Raw genomic sequence first — 21478 nt, 5'->3', positions numbered from 1 at the left:
GCCGCCTATTGGATACATCCTTCGGATCCTAACTGCGCATTGGTGATGAGGAACTCCAACCTCTGAGCTAGCTGATTGGACAGGGCGCGTATCTTGCTCCAGAAGCCGGCCCGCCTATTGGCTGCAGCACCTATCTGTCTACGCACAAGACAGGTACCTGAAATTGGGTCACCTTTTGAGCTAGGAATCTCCCGTTCAAAACAAAGCTGTGATTTGAGATTCCTGACTTTTCTTGTACGTGGAAGGAGAAGAAGGAGCTTGGGTTCAGCAAGGTCTGAGCCCCCGGTGCCTTTTTAAAAAATGCTGGTGTCTCTGAGCACATGAAGAGTGCTTTTTCTCCTAAGACCACCACATAGGTTCACATTGGTCATACCTAAAGCACTGTAAACTGTGAGGTGAGGGAGGCTCCCCGACTCCTGAGGCTATGTGACAGCAATTTGATTGCCAACTCTGATTATCCTATCCCTGGAGATTCTTTTCTCCAAAATTATTCCAATACTTTCCAAATCCTTCAAGTCATCAGAATTGCTTACCACTAAAAGGCATGGATGCAGATTCTTGGAAATTTCAGCCCAATTCTGGAAGATTGAAAACCCTAGATAGCAGACAACTTTCCTCTCGACTTTGCGCTGCTGCTTTCCTGCATAGGTTTGTGGCTATATTGCTACTGTTTTTATTGTGGCTTTAATAAAGTTTGATATGGTTGTTTAATGTTCTGTCTAAAACAGGAATCCTTGCCCTTGGGAAAAAATTGAGAAGATGATTCCCTGCCTGACAGGGTTAGAAACAGGAAAAAATTTGAAATAAAAAGAAAGGAAGGGGATTTTAAATGCATTGGTTTTAACTAGGCTCTTCTGAAGTGAAACTGCTTTTGTTTGAGTCTCTGGGCTGGGCTGGGGTGTGGCTCTTTCAGCAAGATGGGTGCAGGCGAAAGTGCAAAGCAGGAAAGCACAAAGTGCAATTGTTATGTCACCTTCAGGGAAGATATAGAATGCTCTTTCCCCCGGTAACTTGAACTGGACTGAATGTGAACTCCTGGATTTCAGCTCTGGCACCCATTTTTCAATGCCAGGGTTCCAACTTGGGACACGTGAAGTAATAAGAAAGAACAGAAAAATAAAGTAGAAATAAAGAACAAAGAACTTGGGAGAATTTATTCCCAAAGCACTGGCTTTCCATTCCTGCCCTTCCACCCACCTGAATGTACAAAGTGACACAAACCTTTGGCCAGTGGGACTGGGCATGATGGGAGTTGTAGTCCAACAAAATCTGGGGACTCAAGGTTGAGGAGCCCTGGCCTAGGCTACCCTGCAAGGATCATTTTGGGAGGTTACTGAAAATATATGTAGGCTTCTGAGTGCAAGAGTGATATGCCTCCAATTTTAAATTAAAAGTTTGGGAAGACTGCCTCAGGGTACAGTCCTATGCATGTTTACTTGGAAGTAACCCCACTGATTCCAATGGGGCTTCCTCCTAGGTAAGTATGCATAAGATTGCAGCCTCAGAATCATTTTTACTGCACAACATTAATAAGGACATAGCAAGATCCCTGAAGGATGAAATCAAGGCAGGTTAACCTAGTCCTGCGCCTCAGTAGTCCACAGCTTCTGAACATGGAGGTTCAATTCCTACCTATCATAGCTAATAAGTACATAGAACAGAGCCATGCTGGATCGGACCAAAGGGTCCAAGAAAATGCCCCCAGGAAGCCCACAAGCAGGTCCCCCAGCAACTGGCATTCAGAGTCAAAATGCCTCTGAAATTTGCAGGTTCCATTCTGTCCACGATAGCAAACTGCCACAGATAGGCCTCTACCCCTCTGTGCATTTGCCTACTTCCCTAAAGGCACCTAAGCTAGTGGCCATGACCACATTGTGTGGCACTGAGTTCCATGAGCTAATCATGCATTGCGTGGAGAAGTCCTTTGGTTTGTCTTTCCTGAATCTGCTCCCATTTCACCAGCCGATCCCTTATGCCACATCTTAGGACTCTGAAGAAAGAGCATTCAAAGGAATTCCTACATAAGAGCTACACATTTTTATGCTTAGATAAATAACCAAGGCGATCCGACCTCACTCAGGTCTGACAGCATCACAAGAGTCTAAAGTTCAATGACAATACTAAATTAGGAGCAGCCTCTGGTCCATGCACGGAGTCCATAACGACACAAATGCAAAAGTGTTTTCCAGTGTGGGCACAGATCCCCACCCCCACCCCACAAAGTTTGTTTCTCCAAATTCTTTTTGTCCATACAGAAAGTCAGACGGCTCCTCGAGCAAGTGTGTGATCCTGGAGCCAAAGGGACCACTTGGCCCACACCAGTTACGCACAGAGCAGCTCAGGATCTTGGTGGAATTGCTGTGCTGAGTCAATGGATAAGAAAGAGAAGGTCAGTTTGTCACCAGGCAAGAGTGCTCTCTCCAGCTTAGTCCTGGACGCAGGGCAGCAGTTAGCTGGCTTCTGGCAGGAGCTGCACAGAGAGCCCACGTCCTTCTGTGGCCATCCTGGGTGGGCAAACAGAGACCTGCGTTGGGCAATGACAAAGTGCTCAAAAGGTGAGGCCAGCCAGAGGCAGGTGGCCCCGCAGTGCCAGAGGGGCGCAGGCCGGGCGGCCGGCCTCTAGTTGACCCGGCAGGCCCGGATCATGAGCAGCTGCAGCAGGATGAAGACGGGCGACATGATGAGGCCATACCACAACTCGTGGCTCTGCTCGCCCAGCTTCTGGCAGAGCAGCATCTCAAAGACAAACTTGAGGCTGAGCAGGGTGAGGATCCAGAAGAGGCGCAGCACGGCCAGGCGCTTCTCCCCGTCCTGGAAGAGGCGCACCGAGACGATGGTGGTGAAGTAGGTGCTCAACCCGTCGGCGGCGAAGAAGGGGGAGAAAACCCCCCACCAGTTCAGCCCGGCCCCGGCCGCCCCGCCGTCCACCTTCAGCACCAGCAGCACCGAGGCTACCAGCAGCGCCCCCGCCTGCAGGAACAGCTCGAAGGGTGCGAAGCCCAGCCACTGCACCAGCTCTCGCAGCGAGAAGAGCATGGCACGCGGGGTGGGGTGGCGGGGAGTCCCGCCGGGGCTGCAGGGAGGCCTTGGCGGCCCTGTAGCTGGCCAGTAGCACCAGAGCCCCGGCGAGGGGCGTGGCTGAGCGCCAAGCAGACCAGACGCGTCCGCGCATGCGCCGCCGGACCCGATCCGGCCGGTGGGAGCGCGCGCCCGGGAAGGCAAAGCAGCGAGAGCGCGCACCTGCTAGCGAAGGCAGCCCCGGTTCTTTCAGCTGCGGCCGATACCGGAAGCTCATCAGCCACTTCCGGCTTCTTTGAGCCGTACTTCCGGCGCGCTCTGGTGACGTATGCGGAAGCGCCGGGATGCCGGCTTTGACTCAGGTACGGTAATACGGTGGGGGAGGGGGGTGTTCCCGCGGTTGCTTCGGGGACGTGGTCATTTGCATATATTTGCATGCGCGGGGGCGGCTTTGTGGCCCGGCCCCCACAGGATTTAGTGACCGTTGTTCCTCCGCCGAGCATGTGCAGAGTGTCGCTCCTCCTCCCTGCTAGGAGCCCCCGCTAGGCAAACAGCTGTGCTTTTTGCCATCTTCCGTGCCCCTTACATGCGTGGGGTGGCTCTTAACCTGCAGCCCCTGATGTGGTTGGTATCCATTCACGTATATGCTCCTCAACCCCTCCTGTAGTCTACCAAAGACAACGGCTCGCTTTATCTTTACCTTCCTCCAAGGAGCTCAGGTGGCCTGTTTAGCCTTACGCTAACCCTGTGGAGTAGGTCGGGCTGAGAGATAGGTAACTGGCCCAGAGGCAGCCTGCTGAGCTTCATTTGCTACAGTGACTTAATGTTTGTTTGTGTTTTGTATACATTGCTTTTACACCGCTTTGAGGATGTAGGTAAACATTCTCTAGAAATTGAAAACGCTAAATAAAGAAACATTAATTTTTGCTTTCTTTACTGGGGCAAAGGTAAACGAATGTACACCCCCACACACACCTTCGTCCCCCTCTCGACCTTCAAGACTGCTGATTCTCCTGCAAATGTTGCTGGTTGGCACATTCCACAGATGAAGGGGAAAGGGCAGCTTCCCCAGCCGAGAATCCTTGGCACCCAACGGATGGTTATGTCTAGTCTGTTCCAGATACAGAGCTACAAACAGTGTCTTGTGCTGCACAATGAAGCATAACCCCCCCCAAGATTGCCAACTGATAGAAGATGTTCCTGGAGAATCCCTCCCCTGCTAATATTCCCCCCAATACTTTCACAATATTAAGCTATTCAAATCCCCGGGCTTGCCTTCAAGAGTCACTTGAAGATGGAGGACAATTCCTAGAGGCTCCCATAAGAGCAGCCCTGCTGGATCAGGCCCAAGAAGGCCCATCTAGTCCAGCATCCTGTTTCACACAGTGGCCCACCAGATGCCCCTGGGAAGCCCACAGGCTAGAGCTGCGGGCATGCCCTCTCTCCTGCTGTTACTCCCCTGCAACTGGTATTCAGAGGCATCCTGCCTCTGTGCCTTGAAGTGGCCTATATAGCCCTCAGACTATTTATTTATTTATACATTCATTCATTCATCACATTTATATACCACCCAAACTTTCATCTCTGAGCAGACTAGTAGCCAGTGAGAGACCTGTCCTCCATGAATTGATCTAAACCCCTCTTAAAGCCACCCAGATCGGTGACTGTCACCACATCTTGTGGCAGAGAATTCCAAAGGTTAATTATGTGTTGTGTGAAAAAGTACTGCTTCTTGTCAGTCCCTGAGGAAACTACTTTCCCCTGAGGAAAGCTGGCATTGAGTTTCATCTCACATTGGGGGCTGCATTTGCCCCTACTTCTTGAAGGTGGGGCTGCCCCAGGGCTTCGGTTGCTGCATTACTGCTGTGTAAGAAATGGACGCCCATATTCTCAGGTCTGTAGTTATCTTTTATGGCACTGTAGCAAAGTGGCGTGACATGTCTGGGCTGCCCCAGAAAGCGTAGCCAGAGCAGAGCCAGTGCTTGGCGCCAGCTAGGAAAGAGAAGCCAATCCCAAACCACAAAAACGGGAAGGCTTTAGGCTCTCAAGGCGCTCCGCCGTCACCCTGCAAAGGGAGGTTGCCCATCCACTCTTGAAAGCACCTCAGAGCCGTCCCAGCCGCTCTCCTCTTTTGAGCGCAAACGCTTGTATTCCTGAGCCCTTGTCCCGGCCCCTACAGGGTGGGAGGAACTCAAGGTCAAGGATTCTGGTTGGCAAAAAGTGATACGGGAGTTAACAGCTCGTTCCGATCCTGGATTCCCACCTGCCCCCTTTGCATTAATAACTGCATCTTCTCCTGCCTTCTTTCTTGCTTGGTTCTCTTACCCTTTTTTCAAAAACCAGAAAAATAAACAGCGAGTTCTAGCTTGCAATAAGCCAGTGGATCAGGTAAAACGCCTCTTGCTTTTACTGATGTGGTTTTTTAAAAAAAATAATTTTGTTGCCCTCTTCAGATGGCGGCAAGGAAGATCCTTGTCCTCTTTGGCAGCCAGACGGGGACTGCCCAAGATACGGCCGAGCGAATTGGCCGAGAAGCCAAGCGGCGTCATTTCCAGTGCAAAGTGGAGGCCCTGGACAGCTACAATGTGGTGAGTGCTGACGGAGTGCAGGATGTGAGTGAGGAAGCCCCTTATTTGAATTCGGGTTCTACCCATGCAGAACTGATCTGCGGAATGTTCCACCACAAGACGTGGAGGTGGCCACTGTCTTTAGATGGCCTTTCAGGGTTTAGAGGAGGAGGAGAAGGAGGTCTATCAGAGGTTTTTGGCCTTTATTGGCTATGTGGAACCTCCTCATCCAGAGGCAGTCTGCCTCTGGATACAAGTTATCGGGGTGCCAACAGTGAGGGAGGGCTACTCTATTTACCTGAATCCAAGATTAGTTTCCCCCCAGATTTTTTGCTATTAGAAATAAGGAGGCCATCATTCAGAGTCCTGTTCTTTTGAGAAAATGCAGGTATAACTTGTATTTGCCATCTACTTTTTAAGGGGTTCGTCTTAAATCCAGAGTTGTCTTCGATTTGGGTGAATACTGTTACTTTCTTCACGCCCTGCTTGTAGGCTTCCTGGAGGCATCTGGCGGGACACTGTTGGAAACAGGAAGCTGGTCTGGGTAGATGTTTAATCTGATCCAGCAGGGCCCTTTTGTAGGGTCACCAACTCACTAGATAGCCTTAGGCGGACTGCTCTATCTTTCCGCCTCAGCCGTCTGCAACCACATTGCAGGTGTGGAGTGTGGCGGGATCTGCCACATGGGGATAATAATACTCACCAGCTGAACATCTTCCTGGAGAGAGATATTGGGATCTCTGAAAAACTGGCGTCTCTGAGTCATCCTTATCTTTAACCCACTTGACGTGGTTCTCTCTGAAGGCTGAGCTGATCCATGAGCCACTGGTGGTTTTCGTCTGCGCGACCACGGGCCAAGGGGACCCTCCTGATAACATGAAGGTAGGAGTTCCTATGGGTTGTTAGCACCGGTTCCCCAACCAGGGTCCCTCCAGTCACTGAACTACAAATCCCATCATTCCCATCTACAATTTGTTACGTCTGGGAGTGCTGGGAGTTGTAGTTCAGCAAAGTCTGGAAGAAAGCTGGTTGGGAACCACTGCTGTTCAGCAGGGGTTCACACATCTGGGTCCCCAGTTATTGCTGGTAGCAACTTCTCGGCATCTTTGGAGAGAACCTGGAACCTTCTGCCTCTAAGGATTGTGCTCTTCCACTGAGCTATGGCTCCCCACTCCCTTGAAAAGAACTGCATCCCTGTTATTAGAAATATCTGAGGCTGCCAGACAGAATCAGTCCCACGTTCGAATCGGTCCCTTGATTTGGTCCCTTGATCGAATCAGTCCCAGAATCGGTCCCTTGATCCTTGAGCAAAGTGTCTTCTCCTTCCAAGAATCTCAGGCGGAAGTATTTTCCAGCCCCCAAGACCCTTCTAACTGGAGATACCAGGAACTGAACCTGGGATTTGATACATGTGTCTTCCCCACTAAGCCATAGCCCCTCTCACTCAGCCTGCCCCAAAGTTTTCCCAAACAAGCCCTGTTAAAACCCTTACTACTTCCTGGTTGGTTACATTCCAGAACTTCTGGAGGTTCCTCTTCCGGAAGAGCCTCCCTCCCACCTCCCTGTGCCAGATGGACTACGCCGTGCTAGGCCTCGGAGATTCCTCATACCCCAAGTAAGTTGCGTTGCCCTTTCTGCCTAAATCACACGACGCAGCCGCTCTGACTCTGGAGGAGAGTGTTTAGGCACCGACCTTCCGGAAGAGGTTGGGTGCCTCAGCTTTGCACAGCCCTTGCTGCTGTGATCTCTGGCCCGGAGGGAAAGTATCGGGCACTCAGAGGGAGCAGAAGCAATTGGTTTCTGTCCTAAAGCAGCCCCCAGCTTGCTCAACTGCTTGCTTGTGTCTCGGCCCCCTCTGTGCAGGTTCAACTTTATCGCCAAGAAGTTGCACAAGAGACTTCAGCAGCTGGGTGGCAGCCCCCTCTTGCTGGCGGCGTTGGGGGATGACCAGCATGACTTGGGGTAAGCATCAGCGGCACCGGACACCCATTCAGGAGCCTGAGTGACTTTCTCCTGGGCCGTAGGGTTTGCTGGCAACCGTTAGGCACTGCCGGTCTCAGCACATGAAGGGACCGGATGATTTTCCGGCTCTTGCTCCTCCTCTGGTGAGCCCATGCACCTTTTATTTTGTCCCTGTTTTCTTGTCAGAAAGCTTGACAGAAATTTAATCAGCTTTCTAAAGTGGCTCCTCTTAAGGAAAACCCTTTTTGAAAGTTCCCTGGTTTGTCGAAAAAGACTCGGCAGGGTTTCCTACACAGGGAGCTGCCATATACTGAGTCAGACCCTTGGTCCATCTAGCTCAGTATTGCCTACACTGACTGGCAGCATCTTTCCAGGGTTTCAGACAAAAAAGGGTCTTTCCCAGCCCTCCCTGGAGATGTGGCCATGGGTTGAATTTGGGACCTTCTGCATGTAGAATGGGGGCTCTACCTCTGAACAAGAGTTCCACCCCCATTTTTCTGCTTTTGGGGAGGAGTAGAGCTGGTTGTGGGGGCTTAAGGGGCAAGAGGCACTCTGCACATGTTCTGAAGCACATGCGCTTTCAGAGATCTCTGGCTTTTGAGACTTCCGAACTCTGCTTTTTGAAAGAACCTTTTAGGGTTTGGCATGCACCCCCTTTCCATCCGAAATGACTCCTTTCTCCTGCTCCCCTCTTGCAGCCCTGATGCAGTGATCGATCCTTGGCTTTCGGACTTGTGGGGAAAAATCTTAGCCTTCTATCCTCTTCCTCCTGGCCTCCGGGTGATAGGGCCCGATGTCGTGTGAGTATAAAGGCGGGCAGACTGGCCATTGGTAGAAGTGGCACATTTGGAATCTAGGCTTTCCTTCCTTGTATGTTCATGCTTCCTTTTTTCAAAAAGCCCTCTCCTAGACTTTGTGGCTGAGCCTGTGTAGACCACGCCTGGGAAGCTCTCAGAAGCCCAGGGGAGGGACTCCTCTGACCTTCCCAATGTCAGGGGGAGGCCTCAGCGTCCCCCACAGCTCTTTATCCTTGCCTATCGCTCTCAAAAGGCACAATGCAAGTACATCCAGAACTGGCAAATCTCCGTAATTTATTGGGGTACGGATCTTAAGTACCCCCCAGGAGCACTGGAGGGCTACCCCCTGGGCGTGTGTGTGTGTCTCTGAACCGGGAGGGAAGCCCTTGGTTTTCTGGTGCTCAACAGGTGTGGCGCTCTGGAAAGGAGCGGAGGGTTGCTGAATCCTGGTGGGCGGGCTGCGGCGTTGCTCACTCCTGCCACGTTCCTGCCTCCCCTACAGCCTGCCACCCAAATTCACCTTCCAGTTTCTGGAAGAAGGCGCCAGCGAGGGGGAGCCCTGCGGACAAGAGGAAGCCTTCCGAGACGCCCCTTCGGAGCTGCGCCCTTTCCCTGCCCGGATGGTGTCCAATCGGAGGGTGACAGCGGAGTCTCACTTCCAGGACGTCCGCCTCATCGCGTTCGACGTTGCAGGCTCCGGGATCGAGTGAGCTTCCTCGCCTGGGGTTACGGGCTTCTCGGCCGCCTCGTCTCCAGGGCTGTGACTGGGTTTGCAGTGAAACGTAGTCACTCGTTTAGAATACGTAGCCCCACGTTCCAGTGGGGGAAACAGCAAAAAAAAATAAAAAATAGTATTTTTATTCGTATTACAATATTGATGCCAGAGGCCACATTAAATGAGTCCAAAATCTCATTTTAATGTTCACTGATGTTCTTCTAAGGGGATTGGAGACATTCATGGAGGATAGGGCTATCCACGGCTACTTGCCTTGGTAGCTGCATGTTTCCATCAGGGTCAGACGGGGCGTGATGCCCCTCGACACCAGGTGCTGGGGAACACCAACGGCGGGGGTGGGTGGGGAGACACTTGCACACACACCCCGGCTTGCGGGCCTCCCAGATGCATCTGGAGGGCCACTGAGGCAGGATGCTGGACTAGAGGGGCCCTTTGCCTGATCCAGCTGGGCACTTCTTAGGTTCTTAACCCAATTGTCCTGCTGACATCAGTCCAAACAACAGATCTTTGGTCTGCTATTAGCAGGGGCCATTGTTTTCTGTAAGTGGCCAGACAGATGCTTCGGGGAAAACTCATAAGTAGCTCATGAAAGCAATCTCTTCCCCCAAGCGCACACAGGTACACTGCCTCTGTACAAGGAGGTTCTGTTCATGTCTGTCAACACACCAAGTCATGCAAGGCAGGGCTGGGAGGAGGAGGAGGGTGGGGTTTTGGCTGTAGTGAGATTTAAACCCTTCTTGGCTCACAGCCGTGGCCACTACGGCACGCCAGCGCTCTGCGGGGGCCACTGGGAAGGGAATAGCGCCTACTCCGCTCCTGCCGCATTCATAGAGATGAGCTCTTTGGGGGCCGAGGTCCCTGCTCCTCTTGAAAGAGGAGTCCACCTTCCTGCTTGCTTGGCCTCGTCTCTTGCTGAGAGCAGAATAGGAGTCAGGGAGCCTCACGGAGCCTGGTTCAGTGGCGGTTTGTGTGAAGGTGTGGGCGACTGCATTCAAACGCCCCCTCTTCCCTGCAGGTATGCAGCTGGCGACGTGGTGATGATCCAGCCCCACAATTCTCCCGAAGAAGTGCAGCTCTTCTGCAGCCTCCTGCGCCTGGATCCTGAGCAGCGCTTTGTGCTGAGGCCTACCGAATCAGGTACAAAGAGAGAGGACATCTTGCCAAGGGGAGGGCGAGATGCATCCTTGGGTAGAAGAGGCATTCCCTTCTGGGTGTGAGAGAGAATAATCCCACTCCTAAGATGGCGTCTGGTTTTTATAAGTGTTTACGTTAAAAATAATTGATGTTTTAGGCTCAGTGGGAGAGCCTCTGCTTGGCATGCAGAAGGTCCCCGGTTCCCTCCCTGGCAGCATCTCCAGATAGGGCTGAGGAGAGACTCCTGCCTGGAACCTGGGAGAAGCCGCTGCCAGTCAGTGCTGAGAATCCTGAGCTAGATGGACCAAGGGCCTGACTCAGTGTGGGACAACTTCCTGTGTTGGGAGAGGGTGTGGTATAGTGGTTAGAGTGCTGGACCAGGAGCAGGGAGACCTGAGTTCCAATCCCCGTCCAGCCGTGAAGTTCACCAGCTGACTCTGGGCCAGGCACTGATCTCTCAACCTCACCTACCTCCACAGGGTTGTAAGCGTAACCTTGTGCAGCGCTCTGGGCCCCTTGGAAGCCAGGCGGGATCTGAATGTAGTCCAAGAAAGAAATGAGATATAGATGTTAAATGCCTGGTGCCTGGCCCCATTGTTGCTTCAGGCACCTCCCTCCCTGCCCACCTGCCCCAGCCGTGCAGCATCCGCCACCTGGTGAGCCACTACCTGGATATTGCCTGCGTCCCCCGCCGCTCCTTCTTTGAGCTCCTGGCCGACTTCTCTCCAAACGAGCTGGAGCGGGAGAAGCTGCAGGAGTTCAGCTCCGCGCAGGGCCAAGAGGAACTCTACGCTTATTGCAACCGGCCGCGCAGGACCACCCTGGAGGTAGGGAGACGGCGGGAATGGCTCTCGGGCTTGTGGGGTCCTGGAGGCAGGGCGGGGGGCATTCATGGGGCTGGCTCCAGGTGCTGTGAAGAGTTTTGGGCTGGCATCTCCTCAAGGAGCTGGTGCTTCGGGCTGCATAGAGTTGGGGGGCCGTATCTCAGGGGCAGAGCATTTACCTTGCAGGCAGAAGGGCCCCAGTTCCATCCCTGGCAGCCTCTCCAGGTAGGGCTGGGAGAGGCTCCTGCCTGGAACCGTGGAGAGCTGCTGCCAGTCAGGGTAGACAGTACGAAGGCAGATGGACCAAGGGCTGGACTCAATAGGAGGCAGCTCCCTGTGTCCCTAGGCGTCTCCGAGGGGAGGCCATGACAGTTAAACTGGAATAAAACTAATGCGAGTCCACAGTATGGATCTGTTCGTCTCGAATCTGCTCTCGTTGCATTTTACCACCCAGAAGAAAGAACGCAGTGTACGTTTTGACCATAACAAGCTATATGGACCACTGGTGTGACTCCATATAAGGCAGCTTCCTGTGTTGGTCAGGGAGTGGGCATTTCAGCAGCCGCCTCTGCACACAGTGGGGTTCCTGAAGGCAGAGAATATTCCTGAAGGGAGAAATTTTAAAAGATGGCTTGAAGGAGCTGTAACCATCCCTTCTAGCTGCTTCTCTTTGTCTTTCTGCTGTAGAGCAGAAGGTAGAATCCGACTGAGTTTCCCCCACCTTCTTCCTTCCCCAGGTGCTCTGTGACTTTCCACACACGACTTGCGCCATTCCGTCCGATTATCTGCTGGATCTCATTCCGCGCATCAGGCCCCGTGCCTTCTCCATCGCTTCCTCAATGCTGGTAAGGAAAGGAAGTTGTTCAAGACTGCACTTTGCCACGTGTCTCAGTCCGATGAGCCAGGATTAAATTATACACAGAGAGGCGGGCATCTCTTTCCTGTCCATCCCTTTCTTCCCAGACAGCTTTTGCTTTATCTTGGCAAAAAATCAACCATGTCTCTGGGCTGCGGGGCATAGTATCCTAATCAATCCTATGATATAGCCTTTTCCTTTCTGTAATTATGGGACAAGAAGACAAAACTATACCACTGTAGATGCTTGTGCTTAGCTTTCTGAATCCAGCAGCTAAATTCTTGCAAGGCTGTTTGGGTCCCACCTACCTAGCAGCTCAGGTTGAGCAAAATTGAGGTTAACTAACATGTCAAGGAGCTCAAGGAGCCTTACTCCCCTCCCAAATGGCTGTACCTGAAATTGCACATATTAAGCAAATTTTGCACCACACTCTTTTTACACTAGATGTAACTTGCGGGGTAGGGGAGAGAAGGACTCTGCAGACTGCTGAAGCCCATCCCAGAGACCAGTGGACAGGAAGCCAGGCTTCCAAGCATCTCTCATAACCCAGCACCTCTCATTCTTGACAATGAAGCAGTCTAGAAATTGCCGCTAGTAATTCTAGCCACTCTCGGTTTCTACCAGTAGGTGGTGCCCGAGAGTTAGCTGCGCCAGCTTCTTGGGTGCACTTCCACCACTGTCCTGCAGAAGGTGCTATTCCAGCATCCCCCCCCCCCCCGGGTTCTTTCCATAAGGGCAACCTCCAGCCCATAGAGAAAAGACCGCATGGTCCGACTCGGTATATGGTCGCTTTCCATGTCCTGATGATCTTGGGCGTCCAATACGAGTGAGCTTATATAAACATATGCAGCTGCCTTCTCCTGACCTTTAACCCAGCTCGCTCAGTATTGTCTGCGCTGACTGGCGGCCACTCTCCAGGGTCTCAGACGTGGGTCTTTCCAAGCCTGACCTGGGAATGCCAGGGGTTGGACCTGAGGTCGTCCCTATGCAAAGCAAGGCTGTACTGCTGAGCTATGGCTCCCTCCCTTTAAAAAACCAATTGAAGCATTTTAGTTAGCAGCCAGCCTGTGGAACCTTTTCTTGCCGTCTCTTCCCCACACGGATTCACTGTTGGCTCTGGCATCCTTGTGCACTGAATTGCCTCCAAGACTGTCGGGATTCTGGGCTCATTGGCGCTACTTCGATGGCAGTGGGATCAGGTCCCTTCCTCTCTGCTCTGCTGTTTTAGACTCGTCTCCCTCCGTCCCTCTCCGAGCCGGCTGATTCGAGCGCAGATACGGGGCATTCCTGCCTGGACTTGAATACCCAGTGCCTTTCCTCCCCTCTCTGTTTTTGTGCCCAGGCTCACCCCAACAGAATCGAGATCCTTCTGGCGGTGGTGCGTTACAAGACCTCCCTCAGCAAACCTCGGCGTGGCCTCTGCTCCACGTGGCTGGCCTCCCTCGAGCCACAGAATGGTAAATACAGTCATGCCAGACAGAAGCAGGGAGCAAGCCAGCGTGATGCAGTTTCCCTTTTGGCAGAGTAGCATCGTGGGAGTATTAGGAATTACTCCTTTGCCACAGCGGCCCTCCCATCATCATACCCCCCTGCCATCCCATCATCACAGTACTGCTGCTGTTCTTATTTCACGTTTAAAATGTTCCATCAATTGTTGTTTTTATTCGTGTGGGGAGCAAGGGGCGAATGGGGGGGGGGGACTTTGTGCAGTTCCTTCAGGAATGTGTGAAAGCCGAAAGAGGCCATGAGTCCCTTGGGGTGGCCGTTACCATCTGGGGGGACGAATGTTCAGTGTGAGTTTCGACCAGGAGATGGGAAAGGAGAGAGGGTGTTCGCCCAGATTTCCGGCTTGCAGTGCTGCTCTTGCCTTGACTCTCGGGCCTGCAGCGGCCACGTTTAAAAACCTTTAAAAACCCCAAAACCTCTGCAAAATGTTAGTGATGTTGTCGGAGGAATGGAAGTGAAAATGGGCAGGAATAGTCTCCAAGTATTCCTCCATGGAGAGAGGTCTACCCTTTGTGCATCGCTACCCTAACCCTGGGCTCTGTGCAAAACTGACTACTCCAATTTTACCCCGATGGTCTGGGGGTAGGGATAGAGAAGGGACAATGACACTCAGAAAGCTGTACGTGCGAGCGTGCTGTCGCCTCTTCTCCATCTCTAGTGGGGTAGGTGCCAAAAACCACCCGTCCCCCTGAGATGGTCCCGAGGGCCGGGATTTGAGGGCCTGGCTCACGGACTGCAACGAATGGGTCCCTGGCTTCCGCTGTGGACGTGAGCTCTCCTCCTTCCTTCCGCAGATGCCGCGAGGGTGCCTCTTTGGGTGAAGAAAGGAGGGCTGAAATTCCCCGCCAGCCCCGACACCCCTGCCGTCATGATCGGGCCGGGCACAGGAGTGGCGCCGTTCCGGGCAGCCATCCAGGAGCGAGTGGCCCAGAGCCAAAAAGGTGAGGCCTCGGGACGGGAAGGCGGGGCTTTGAGAGTCCTGGCGCTGGGTGGCGGCTAGGCCCGTGGTGCTGGATTCCGGGCCGCCTTCAGAAGCCTCGCCATGCGCTCCTGCTCTTTGAGGAGCTGGTCTGTGGGCCAGGAGAGCTGGTCCTGTGGTGGCAGCCAGCACGAATGGTCCCCTTTGCTGAGCAGGGCCCATTATGGTTTGCCTTTGAATGGGCGACTGTGTGTGAGCCCCTGAGGGGACGGAGCCATAGCTCAGTGGAGGAGCACCTGCCTGCTTGCAGGCAGAAGGTCCCCGGTTCCCTCCCTGGCAGCATCTCCAAGAGAGGGCGGAGAGAGATTCCTGCCTGCAACCTCGAGGAGAAGCCGCTGCCAGTCTGTGAAGACAATACTCAGCTAGATGGACCCAGGGTCTGACTCGGTAGAGGGCAGACTTCTATGTCCCTATGAATGCTGTGGAGAATGGGGAGGAGGGAGCTAATACAGCAAGAAAAGCAGGCCTAGTTGGAAAGGGAGGGGAGACCGGTTGACGCCTCAGCCTCTTCAGTGCCAAATGTCATGAAAGCTCTTGACAGGAAGGAGAATTTGTAGCTGATTGGAATCAAACCATTAATCCAGCCGATTGATAGGTGGCTCTTTGAGATACAGAAGGAAATTTGTTTGTTTTCCTGTGTATCCTGCTCTTCCTCCAAGGAGCCCTCCAGAGCAGTGTACGTGCTTATGTTTATCCCCACAACAGCCCTGCGAGGTAGGTTAGACTGAGAGATAACTGACTGGCCCAGAGTCACCCACGGGTTTCATGTCCGAATGGGGATTTGAACTTGCGTCTCCCCGTTCCTAGTCCAGCCCTGTAACCACTACACCACGCTGGGGCTGACACACAATGTAAGATCACACGTGATGGTGTTGAACCCCAGTTGTTGCTGGACTACAACTCCCACCATCCCCCTCCACGGTGCCATTGTGGCAGGGGGTGATGGTGGTTGTAGTTCACCATTATCTTGGGGACCGAAGGTGGAGAACCCCTGGTTGGGGGGATGAATCGACCTACTAATGACCCCTGACGTTGTTGCCTTGTGCTACTCCGCAGGGAACTACCTGTTCTTTGGCTGCCGACAGAAAGCAAAGGACTTTTACTGCCACGCCGAGTGGGAGGCATTCGCTCAGAAGGGGTTCCTGACCTTCTTTGTGGCCTTTTCCCGGGATCAGGTGAGTTCAGGGTGGCTCAGAATGGAGTGAGCTGCGGCTGCTCATGGTTGATGGGATCTGGGGGGGGTGGGATCTTGTCAGGGCCGGGGTTCCTGGCTGAGACCTGCTCTGGGCCGGCTCAAATCCTGCTAAACAGGCAGGAAAACAGGGGAGCTACAGCACCTCCCTGGCTTTCTGGCGCAGCCGGCTGGGCTTCTCTGCCTTGCTCCCTCTGTTTACCTGGCCAAGGTCTGTGCTTTGCTTGACCTTCAGGAGGCACATTTGGCCATACAGATGACAACTTCCTGGCGGAGGCAAAGCAAACTCCACCACCTCCCTTTTTCGCTGGCTGGGTGTCCCCCGGGATATTTCAGTCCTCGTTCTCAGAGTCGCATTCATGGTTCTGTGTGCTCCACGGCTCCCTGGGAGCACAACCAAGCGGCAAACTGGGGTGTTGGCTGCGAAGTTTCCCCCAAGAAGAATCTTTGCTTGCCTGCCGGCTTTTCCTGAACCAAGCCTCTAGTTAGTTCTCTGTGGCTGCCTTGAGAATGCTTGGGAGTGTGTGACATCCCAGAGGCCCAAGGGGAGTTCTTGACTAAGACGTCTAGTGGCTAGTGTGCCATCCATCTCCTGGTTCTGCCCCGTAATTATCAAGCCCAAAATAAATGGTGGGTAACTGCGAAATGAATAAGGCAGCGTCTGAGAAATTCGGCGGACCCACACTGTTTGTAGGGGTTGCAGAATTGAGCTGTGGGATTCAGATGCCTTCAGCTCAGAGTTTGAAAGATAGATCTATAGATCTATAGATATACTGCTCTTCAGCTTTCTCAAAGCAGTTTACATAGAAAAGCAAATAATATATAAATAAGATGGCTCCCTGTCCCCAAAGGGCTCACAGTCTAAAAAGGACCCCAGCAACAGCCACTGGAGGGATGCTGTGCTGGGGATGGATAGGGCCAGTTGCTCTCCCCCTGCTAAATACAAGAGGATCACCACTGTAAAAGGTATCTCTTTGCTCCTTTAGCAGGGGTTCTCCTTCTGTCCCTTGAGCTTCTCCCCCATTGTGCCTCTGAGGGCTCATCAGCACGTTCTGAAGAATGTCCTGGCATCTGCTTGATTATCTAAGTATGGCTGCTGTCAGGGCCACTAAATGGAAACTGGTGAAAAGAAACTCACAGCTCTAAAGCTGCAGAATTTGGAGAGCTGGACGTGAGCTCTGAGGTCTTCCAGTCTAGCAGCAAATATGATACGGTCCAGTCCTCTTGGGAACGCACCACTTCAGAAAGTGGGGTGGGCGCGGGGTGTGCAATGGAAATGCTCCGTGATGTTTTATAAATTCCAATCCTGTGGAAAGCTCGCCCCACAGCAGGAAAGCATTGCGCCTTCTCGGATATGCTGCATTCCTGTCTGCGGAGGGCCATTCAGACATGCAATTTACACACACACACACTAGGGACATAGGAAGCTGCCATATGCCAAGTCAGACCATCGGTCCAGCTAGCTCAGTTTTGTCTACACAGACTGGCAGCGGCTTCTCCAAGGTTGCAGGCAGGAATCTCTCTCTCAGCCCTACCTTGGAGATGCTGCCAGGGAGGGGACTTGGAACCTGGATGCTCTTCCCAGAGTGGCCCCATTATCCCCTAAGGGGAATAGCTTACATGTAGTCTCCCATTCAAATGCAACCAGAGCAGACCCTGCTTAGCTAAGGGGACAAGCCATGCTTGCGACCACAAGACCAGCTCTCCTCTCTTTTCACAAGACCAGCTCTCCTCGCCTCTCTCCACGTTTAGAAGTAGTTTGCTTCCAGGAGAGGGTTGTATCATGTGATTCTTCCAAACGTGTAGCTCAGCTCTATTCAAGAAGGATGCTTCAGAGGAAGGAATCACGTAATTAGAGGCCCACCCTCTTGTTCACACCCAACTCCTGGTAACTGGTCACTGAGGAACGGGCAGAGACTGCACGTGTGTTCTTGGAGGAACCTGAGTCATACCCATGGGCAAGTGTCTCCTTCCGTGGGCCTTCCGGATTCCTCTCCTCCCTTCCCTTTTCTTCTTCCCTGTCTGAATCTGGATCCTGTCCTGATGTCAGGCCTCTGGGGAAACATGTACATACCTGTGGCTACGGCTCCCTGAAAAATGTTGCAAGTACTCCTCCTGCAAACCACTGAATTATTTGAGTGTTCCCTTGTGGTTTTTAATTGTTGTTCGCTGCTCTGAGAACTTTGACTGGAGAGCAACAAACCAGATAAACACATTTCTAAATCTTCCTCTGCTCCCGGGGCGGGGGGGGGGGGTGGGATGTTAAAATTTCTGCACCCAGGCAAATTTAGATTCCATGCCGAGAAAAGATGTATTCTGCAACTAACAGAAACACCATTTTTCTTCCTTCTCACGCAATTTATTGTGCAGTGATTGCTATCTGGGATAATCCTGGTTTCGGGCATAAGGCTCCGAGACCGGCTGTAACTGAATGTGTCTTTTCCTCACAGGAGGAGAAAGTTTATGTCCAGCACCGTATCCGAGAGAACGGGGAGCTGGTGTGGGACCTGGTGAGCCGTGGGGGCGCACACATCTATCTGGCAGGGTGAGTGGCAAGCAGCAACCACCGCACTGGGCCCTATCCACCAGCCCACAGCCCAGGCCACTCAGACACGTCTGCAAGGATCCGGTGCATCTGATCCCCTCCCCTCCGAAATCCACTGACGTAGCCATGCCTGGGAAAGCATCTTGCTTGGGGTTTAGCAGAGTTAAGTAACATCCATTCCTTGTCCTGCCAACCTGCTAACGTAGGTCATGGGATGCACTGCAGCGCCCTTGAATGGGGTTGCATTAAGAGCTCCTTGAGGCAGTCTGGTCGGGTCTGGGCTTTAGGCTGCTGGCAAGGGCCTGTGGGATGAAGTACTCGCAAATTATTTCATGCTGATAACTAGTTCATCAAGGAGAAACCATTAGAACATCAGAGCAGCCCTGCTGGATCAGGCCCAAGGAGGCCCATCCAGTCCAGCATCCCATTTCCCACCGTGGCCCACCAGGTGCCTCTGAGAAGGCCACAGGCAAGAGCTGAAGAGCATGCCCTCTCTGCTGCTGCTGTTGCTCCCCTGTATTTAGAGGCTTCTTGCCTCTGAGCCTGGAGGTGGCCTATAGCCACCAGACAAGCAGCCACGGATAGCCCTGTCCTCCGTGACTTTGCCGAAGCCCCTTTTTAAAGCCACCCGAGCTAGTGGCCATCACCACATCCTGTGGCAGAGAATTCCACCAGCTAATTATGCTCTCTGTAAAAAGTACTTCCTTTTGTCGGTCCTGGATTTCTCGACCTTCCGTTTCATGGGATGGCCCCCTGGTTTTAGTGCTGTGAGAGAGGGAGAAAAATTACTCTCTGTCCACTCTCTCTACTCCATGAATAATTTTATACAACTCTATCATACCTCCCTGTAGCGGCTTCTTTCCCGAACATTCTAGCTTAGCCTTCACTCTGACCCACAAGCTTTCCACGTGCAGAGAATGTTTGGTTTTGCGTGTGAAGGGCAGTTGCTGTGGATGAACGAACGAGGACTATAAAGGTGTGATCGTTCAGATTGTGAAGTTAGAGGGCGACGTCAACCTGGCATGCCTAGCCAGTCTCAGCCGCATTTGGCCTGGAATTGTTTCCCCGTGGCATATGTTTCCTCATGACATGCAGCGCTTACTTGGCTGTCACTCAAGGAAGATGGGCACACTTCTCAAACGCAATCCTCACCAGGCAGCAGCTCCAGCGTCTGCGGCCTCTTAGATCCGAGACACACGCCTTTTGAGTCACGCTCTGTTGATCATGGCAGGAGGAAATCCTGATTCAGCCTTCCTGCCTAGCTGGTGGAGACGTGGGACAGGTTCTCTGGGTGGAACCAGTTCATCTGCATTGCTGGAAACCCAGGCTAGGCCTGGAAACAGACAGCGGAGCTTTGGAGAAGTTTAGAAACCCGTCTAAGCGACATCCATCTCCAAGAGAGGGCTGAGAGAGACTCCTGCTTGCAGCCTTGGAGAAGCCGCTGCCAGCCTGGGTAGACAATGCTGAGCTAGACGGACCCAGGGTCTGACTCAGTATTTGGCAGCATCCTATGTTCCCTTAATACACTGAGATTTAGACCATTTATCTTTGTTTTTCCTTCCTTGGCAAGGGGACCCAGAGAAAGGCCTTGGAGGTGGGTTTTAATAGGCGGGCTGTTTCACATGGTCCGGCACGGCTGCCACTTCTGCCTCCACGTCCCACCCAGGTGTGCCGAGCTGCCAAACGATAGACGAACGATTCCCCACCTCTGCTTCTCTACCCCGCCCTGGCCCTGTGACAGAGACCTCTTTCCTTTCCCTCCTTCCAGAAATGCCAAGCAGATGCCAGAGGCGGTAGCAGAGGCCCTGAAGTCCGTGTTCCAGTCGTCAGGAGGCCTCTCCGCCCCAGAAGCTGAGGAATACTTCACGGACTTGGAGCGGGCCCGACGCTTCCAGGCCGAGACCTGGTCTTGAGTTGCTGCGGAGGCTTGGATGGACGGGGGACGCCCAGAGCCCAGCGGGCAGAGCAACCGTGAGGGTACCGTACCCAGAGGGCAGTGACCAATAAACCTAGGCCCCGGGTGGGCAGTCTGATCCGTCAGCAAGCTGGTTCCTGACTGGCAGCGTGTTTGGGGTGGAGGGGGTGGATTTGGATCGTGGATTTGTCTAAGTGCTAAGCGCTTCAAGCCGTCCAAGCTGGTGGCCACAACATCCTGTGGCAGAGAATCCCACAGATCAGTTACACGCTGTGTGGGAAAGTCCTTCCTTTTCTCAGTCCTCAAGGTCCTGGCACTCAGTTTCATGGGATGGCCCTCAGTTCTAGGGTTGTGAGAGAGGGAGAAGAACTTCCTTCTGTCCACTCTCTCTACACCAGGCATCGTTTTATAAACCTCTCTGTCATGTCTTCTAAACCAAATAGCCCCAAATGGCTCTCGAGTTTTAGTTATTTATTACATGTCTATTCCACCCTTTCTCGAAGGAACTCAGGAGAGTGTCTGTGGCTCACCCACCCACGTTTATTTATTCATTCATTCATTCATTCGATTTCTATACCGCCCTTCCAAAAATGGCTCAGGGCAGTTTACACAGAGAAATAACAAATAAATAAGATGGATCCCTGTCCCCAAAGGGCTCACAATCTAAGCAGAAACGTAAGATAGACACCAGCAACAGTCACTGGAGGGATGCTGTGCTGGGGGTGGAGAGGGCCAGTTACTCTCCCCCTGCTCAATAAAGAGAATCACCATGTTAAAAAGGTGCCTCTTTGCCAAGTTGCCAGGGGTGAACTTTTATCTTCAAAACAATCCTGTGGTGTGTGTTAGACAGAGATCATGGCTGGGCCAAAGTGCTCTGCTACACCTTGTGAGAATTTGAACCCAGATCCCCCCAAATCCACCACCATGTTCAGCGTTACAGCTTGCTGATTCTTAAGCTACTCTTGAAAGCACAGGAGCAGTACAGGGGTGTGTGTGTGTGGCGGGGGTGGAAAGCACAACCGTCTTGTTTTCTAAGTGGATGAGGCCACAGATCCATGATCATGCATTTGCTCTGCAAGCAGAAGGTCCCAGGTTAAAGCCCTGGCAGCATCTCCCAGGTAGGTCTGATAGAGATTCCTCCCTGCAAGCTTGGAGAAGCCGCTGCCAGTCTGGGTAGATAATCCCGAGCTAGATGGACCAAGGGGCTGACTCAGTAGATGGCAGCTTCCTGTGGATCTAGTTTGTCGGTTTCAATGTCAATTACTTTCCTCTTTGCATGCCAGTGGGGTCTGGGCTTCCAGTGCTGGGTGGGGCCACAGCTCAGTGGGGGAGCATCTGCTTTGCATGCAGGAGGTCCCAGGTTCGACCCCTGGCAGCATCCTCAGTTAGGGCTGGGAAAGACCCTGCTGGGCCTGCAACCCTGGAGAGCTGCTGCCAGACAGAGTAG

The 21478-nt window shown here is 52.8% G+C and overlaps 2 protein-coding genes across 3 annotated transcripts; one reads left to right on the top strand and one right to left on the bottom strand.

The window, feature by feature from the left end:
- Positions 1-2022: 2022 nt before the first annotated feature.
- TMEM203 (transmembrane protein 203) lies at positions 2023-3036 on the bottom strand. Its single transcript, XM_053282713.1, has one exon. The coding sequence runs from the start codon at positions 3034-3036 to the stop codon at positions 2620-2622; it is 417 nt and encodes a 138-aa protein (XP_053138688.1). The 3' UTR covers positions 2023-2619.
- Positions 3037-3266: 230 nt separating this feature from the next.
- NDOR1 (NADPH dependent diflavin oxidoreductase 1) lies at positions 3267-20156 on the top strand. 2 transcript variants are annotated; one of them, XM_053282701.1, is made up of 15 exons: positions 3267-3380; positions 5472-5606; positions 6390-6467; positions 7103-7200; positions 7449-7547; positions 8246-8347; positions 8847-9050; positions 10096-10217; positions 10821-11041; positions 11776-11883; positions 13237-13351; positions 14195-14341; positions 15436-15554; positions 18022-18116; positions 19885-20156. In XM_053282701.1, the coding sequence occupies exons 1-15, from the start codon at positions 3363-3365 to the stop codon at positions 20027-20029; spliced, it is 1806 nt and encodes a 601-aa protein (XP_053138676.1). In that variant the 5' UTR covers positions 3267-3362; the 3' UTR covers positions 20030-20156. The 2 variants fall into 2 exon arrangements, with proteins under 2 accessions (XP_053138676.1, XP_053138677.1); XM_053282702.1 differs by lacking the exon at positions 3267-3380 and adding an exon at positions 3426-3642.
- Positions 20157-21478: the final 1322 nt, after the last annotated feature.

This window comes from Hemicordylus capensis, chromosome 17 (assembly GCF_027244095.1).
Source record: "Hemicordylus capensis ecotype Gifberg chromosome 17, rHemCap1.1.pri, whole genome shotgun sequence".
Taxonomy (NCBI): Eukaryota; Metazoa; Chordata; class Lepidosauria; order Squamata; family Cordylidae; genus Hemicordylus; species Hemicordylus capensis.
The sequence above is the reverse complement of the archived record's forward strand: the minus strand, read 5'-3'. Positions and strand labels throughout refer to the sequence as shown.

Coding starts and splice junctions, on each gene's coding strand:
- NDOR1 (XM_053282701.1), top strand. Junction 9,051..10,095: donor GTTGCAGGCTCCGGGATCGA/GTGAGCTTCCTC, acceptor TCTTCCCTGCAG/GTATGCAGCTGGCGACGTGG. Junction 13,352..14,194: donor CTCCCTCGAGCCACAGAATG/GTAAATACAGTC, acceptor TTCCTTCCGCAG/ATGCCGCGAGGGTGCCTCTT.
- TMEM203 (XM_053282713.1), bottom strand. CDS start 3,036: ATGCTCTTCTCGCTGCGAGAGCTGGTGCAGTGGCTGGGCTTCGCACCC.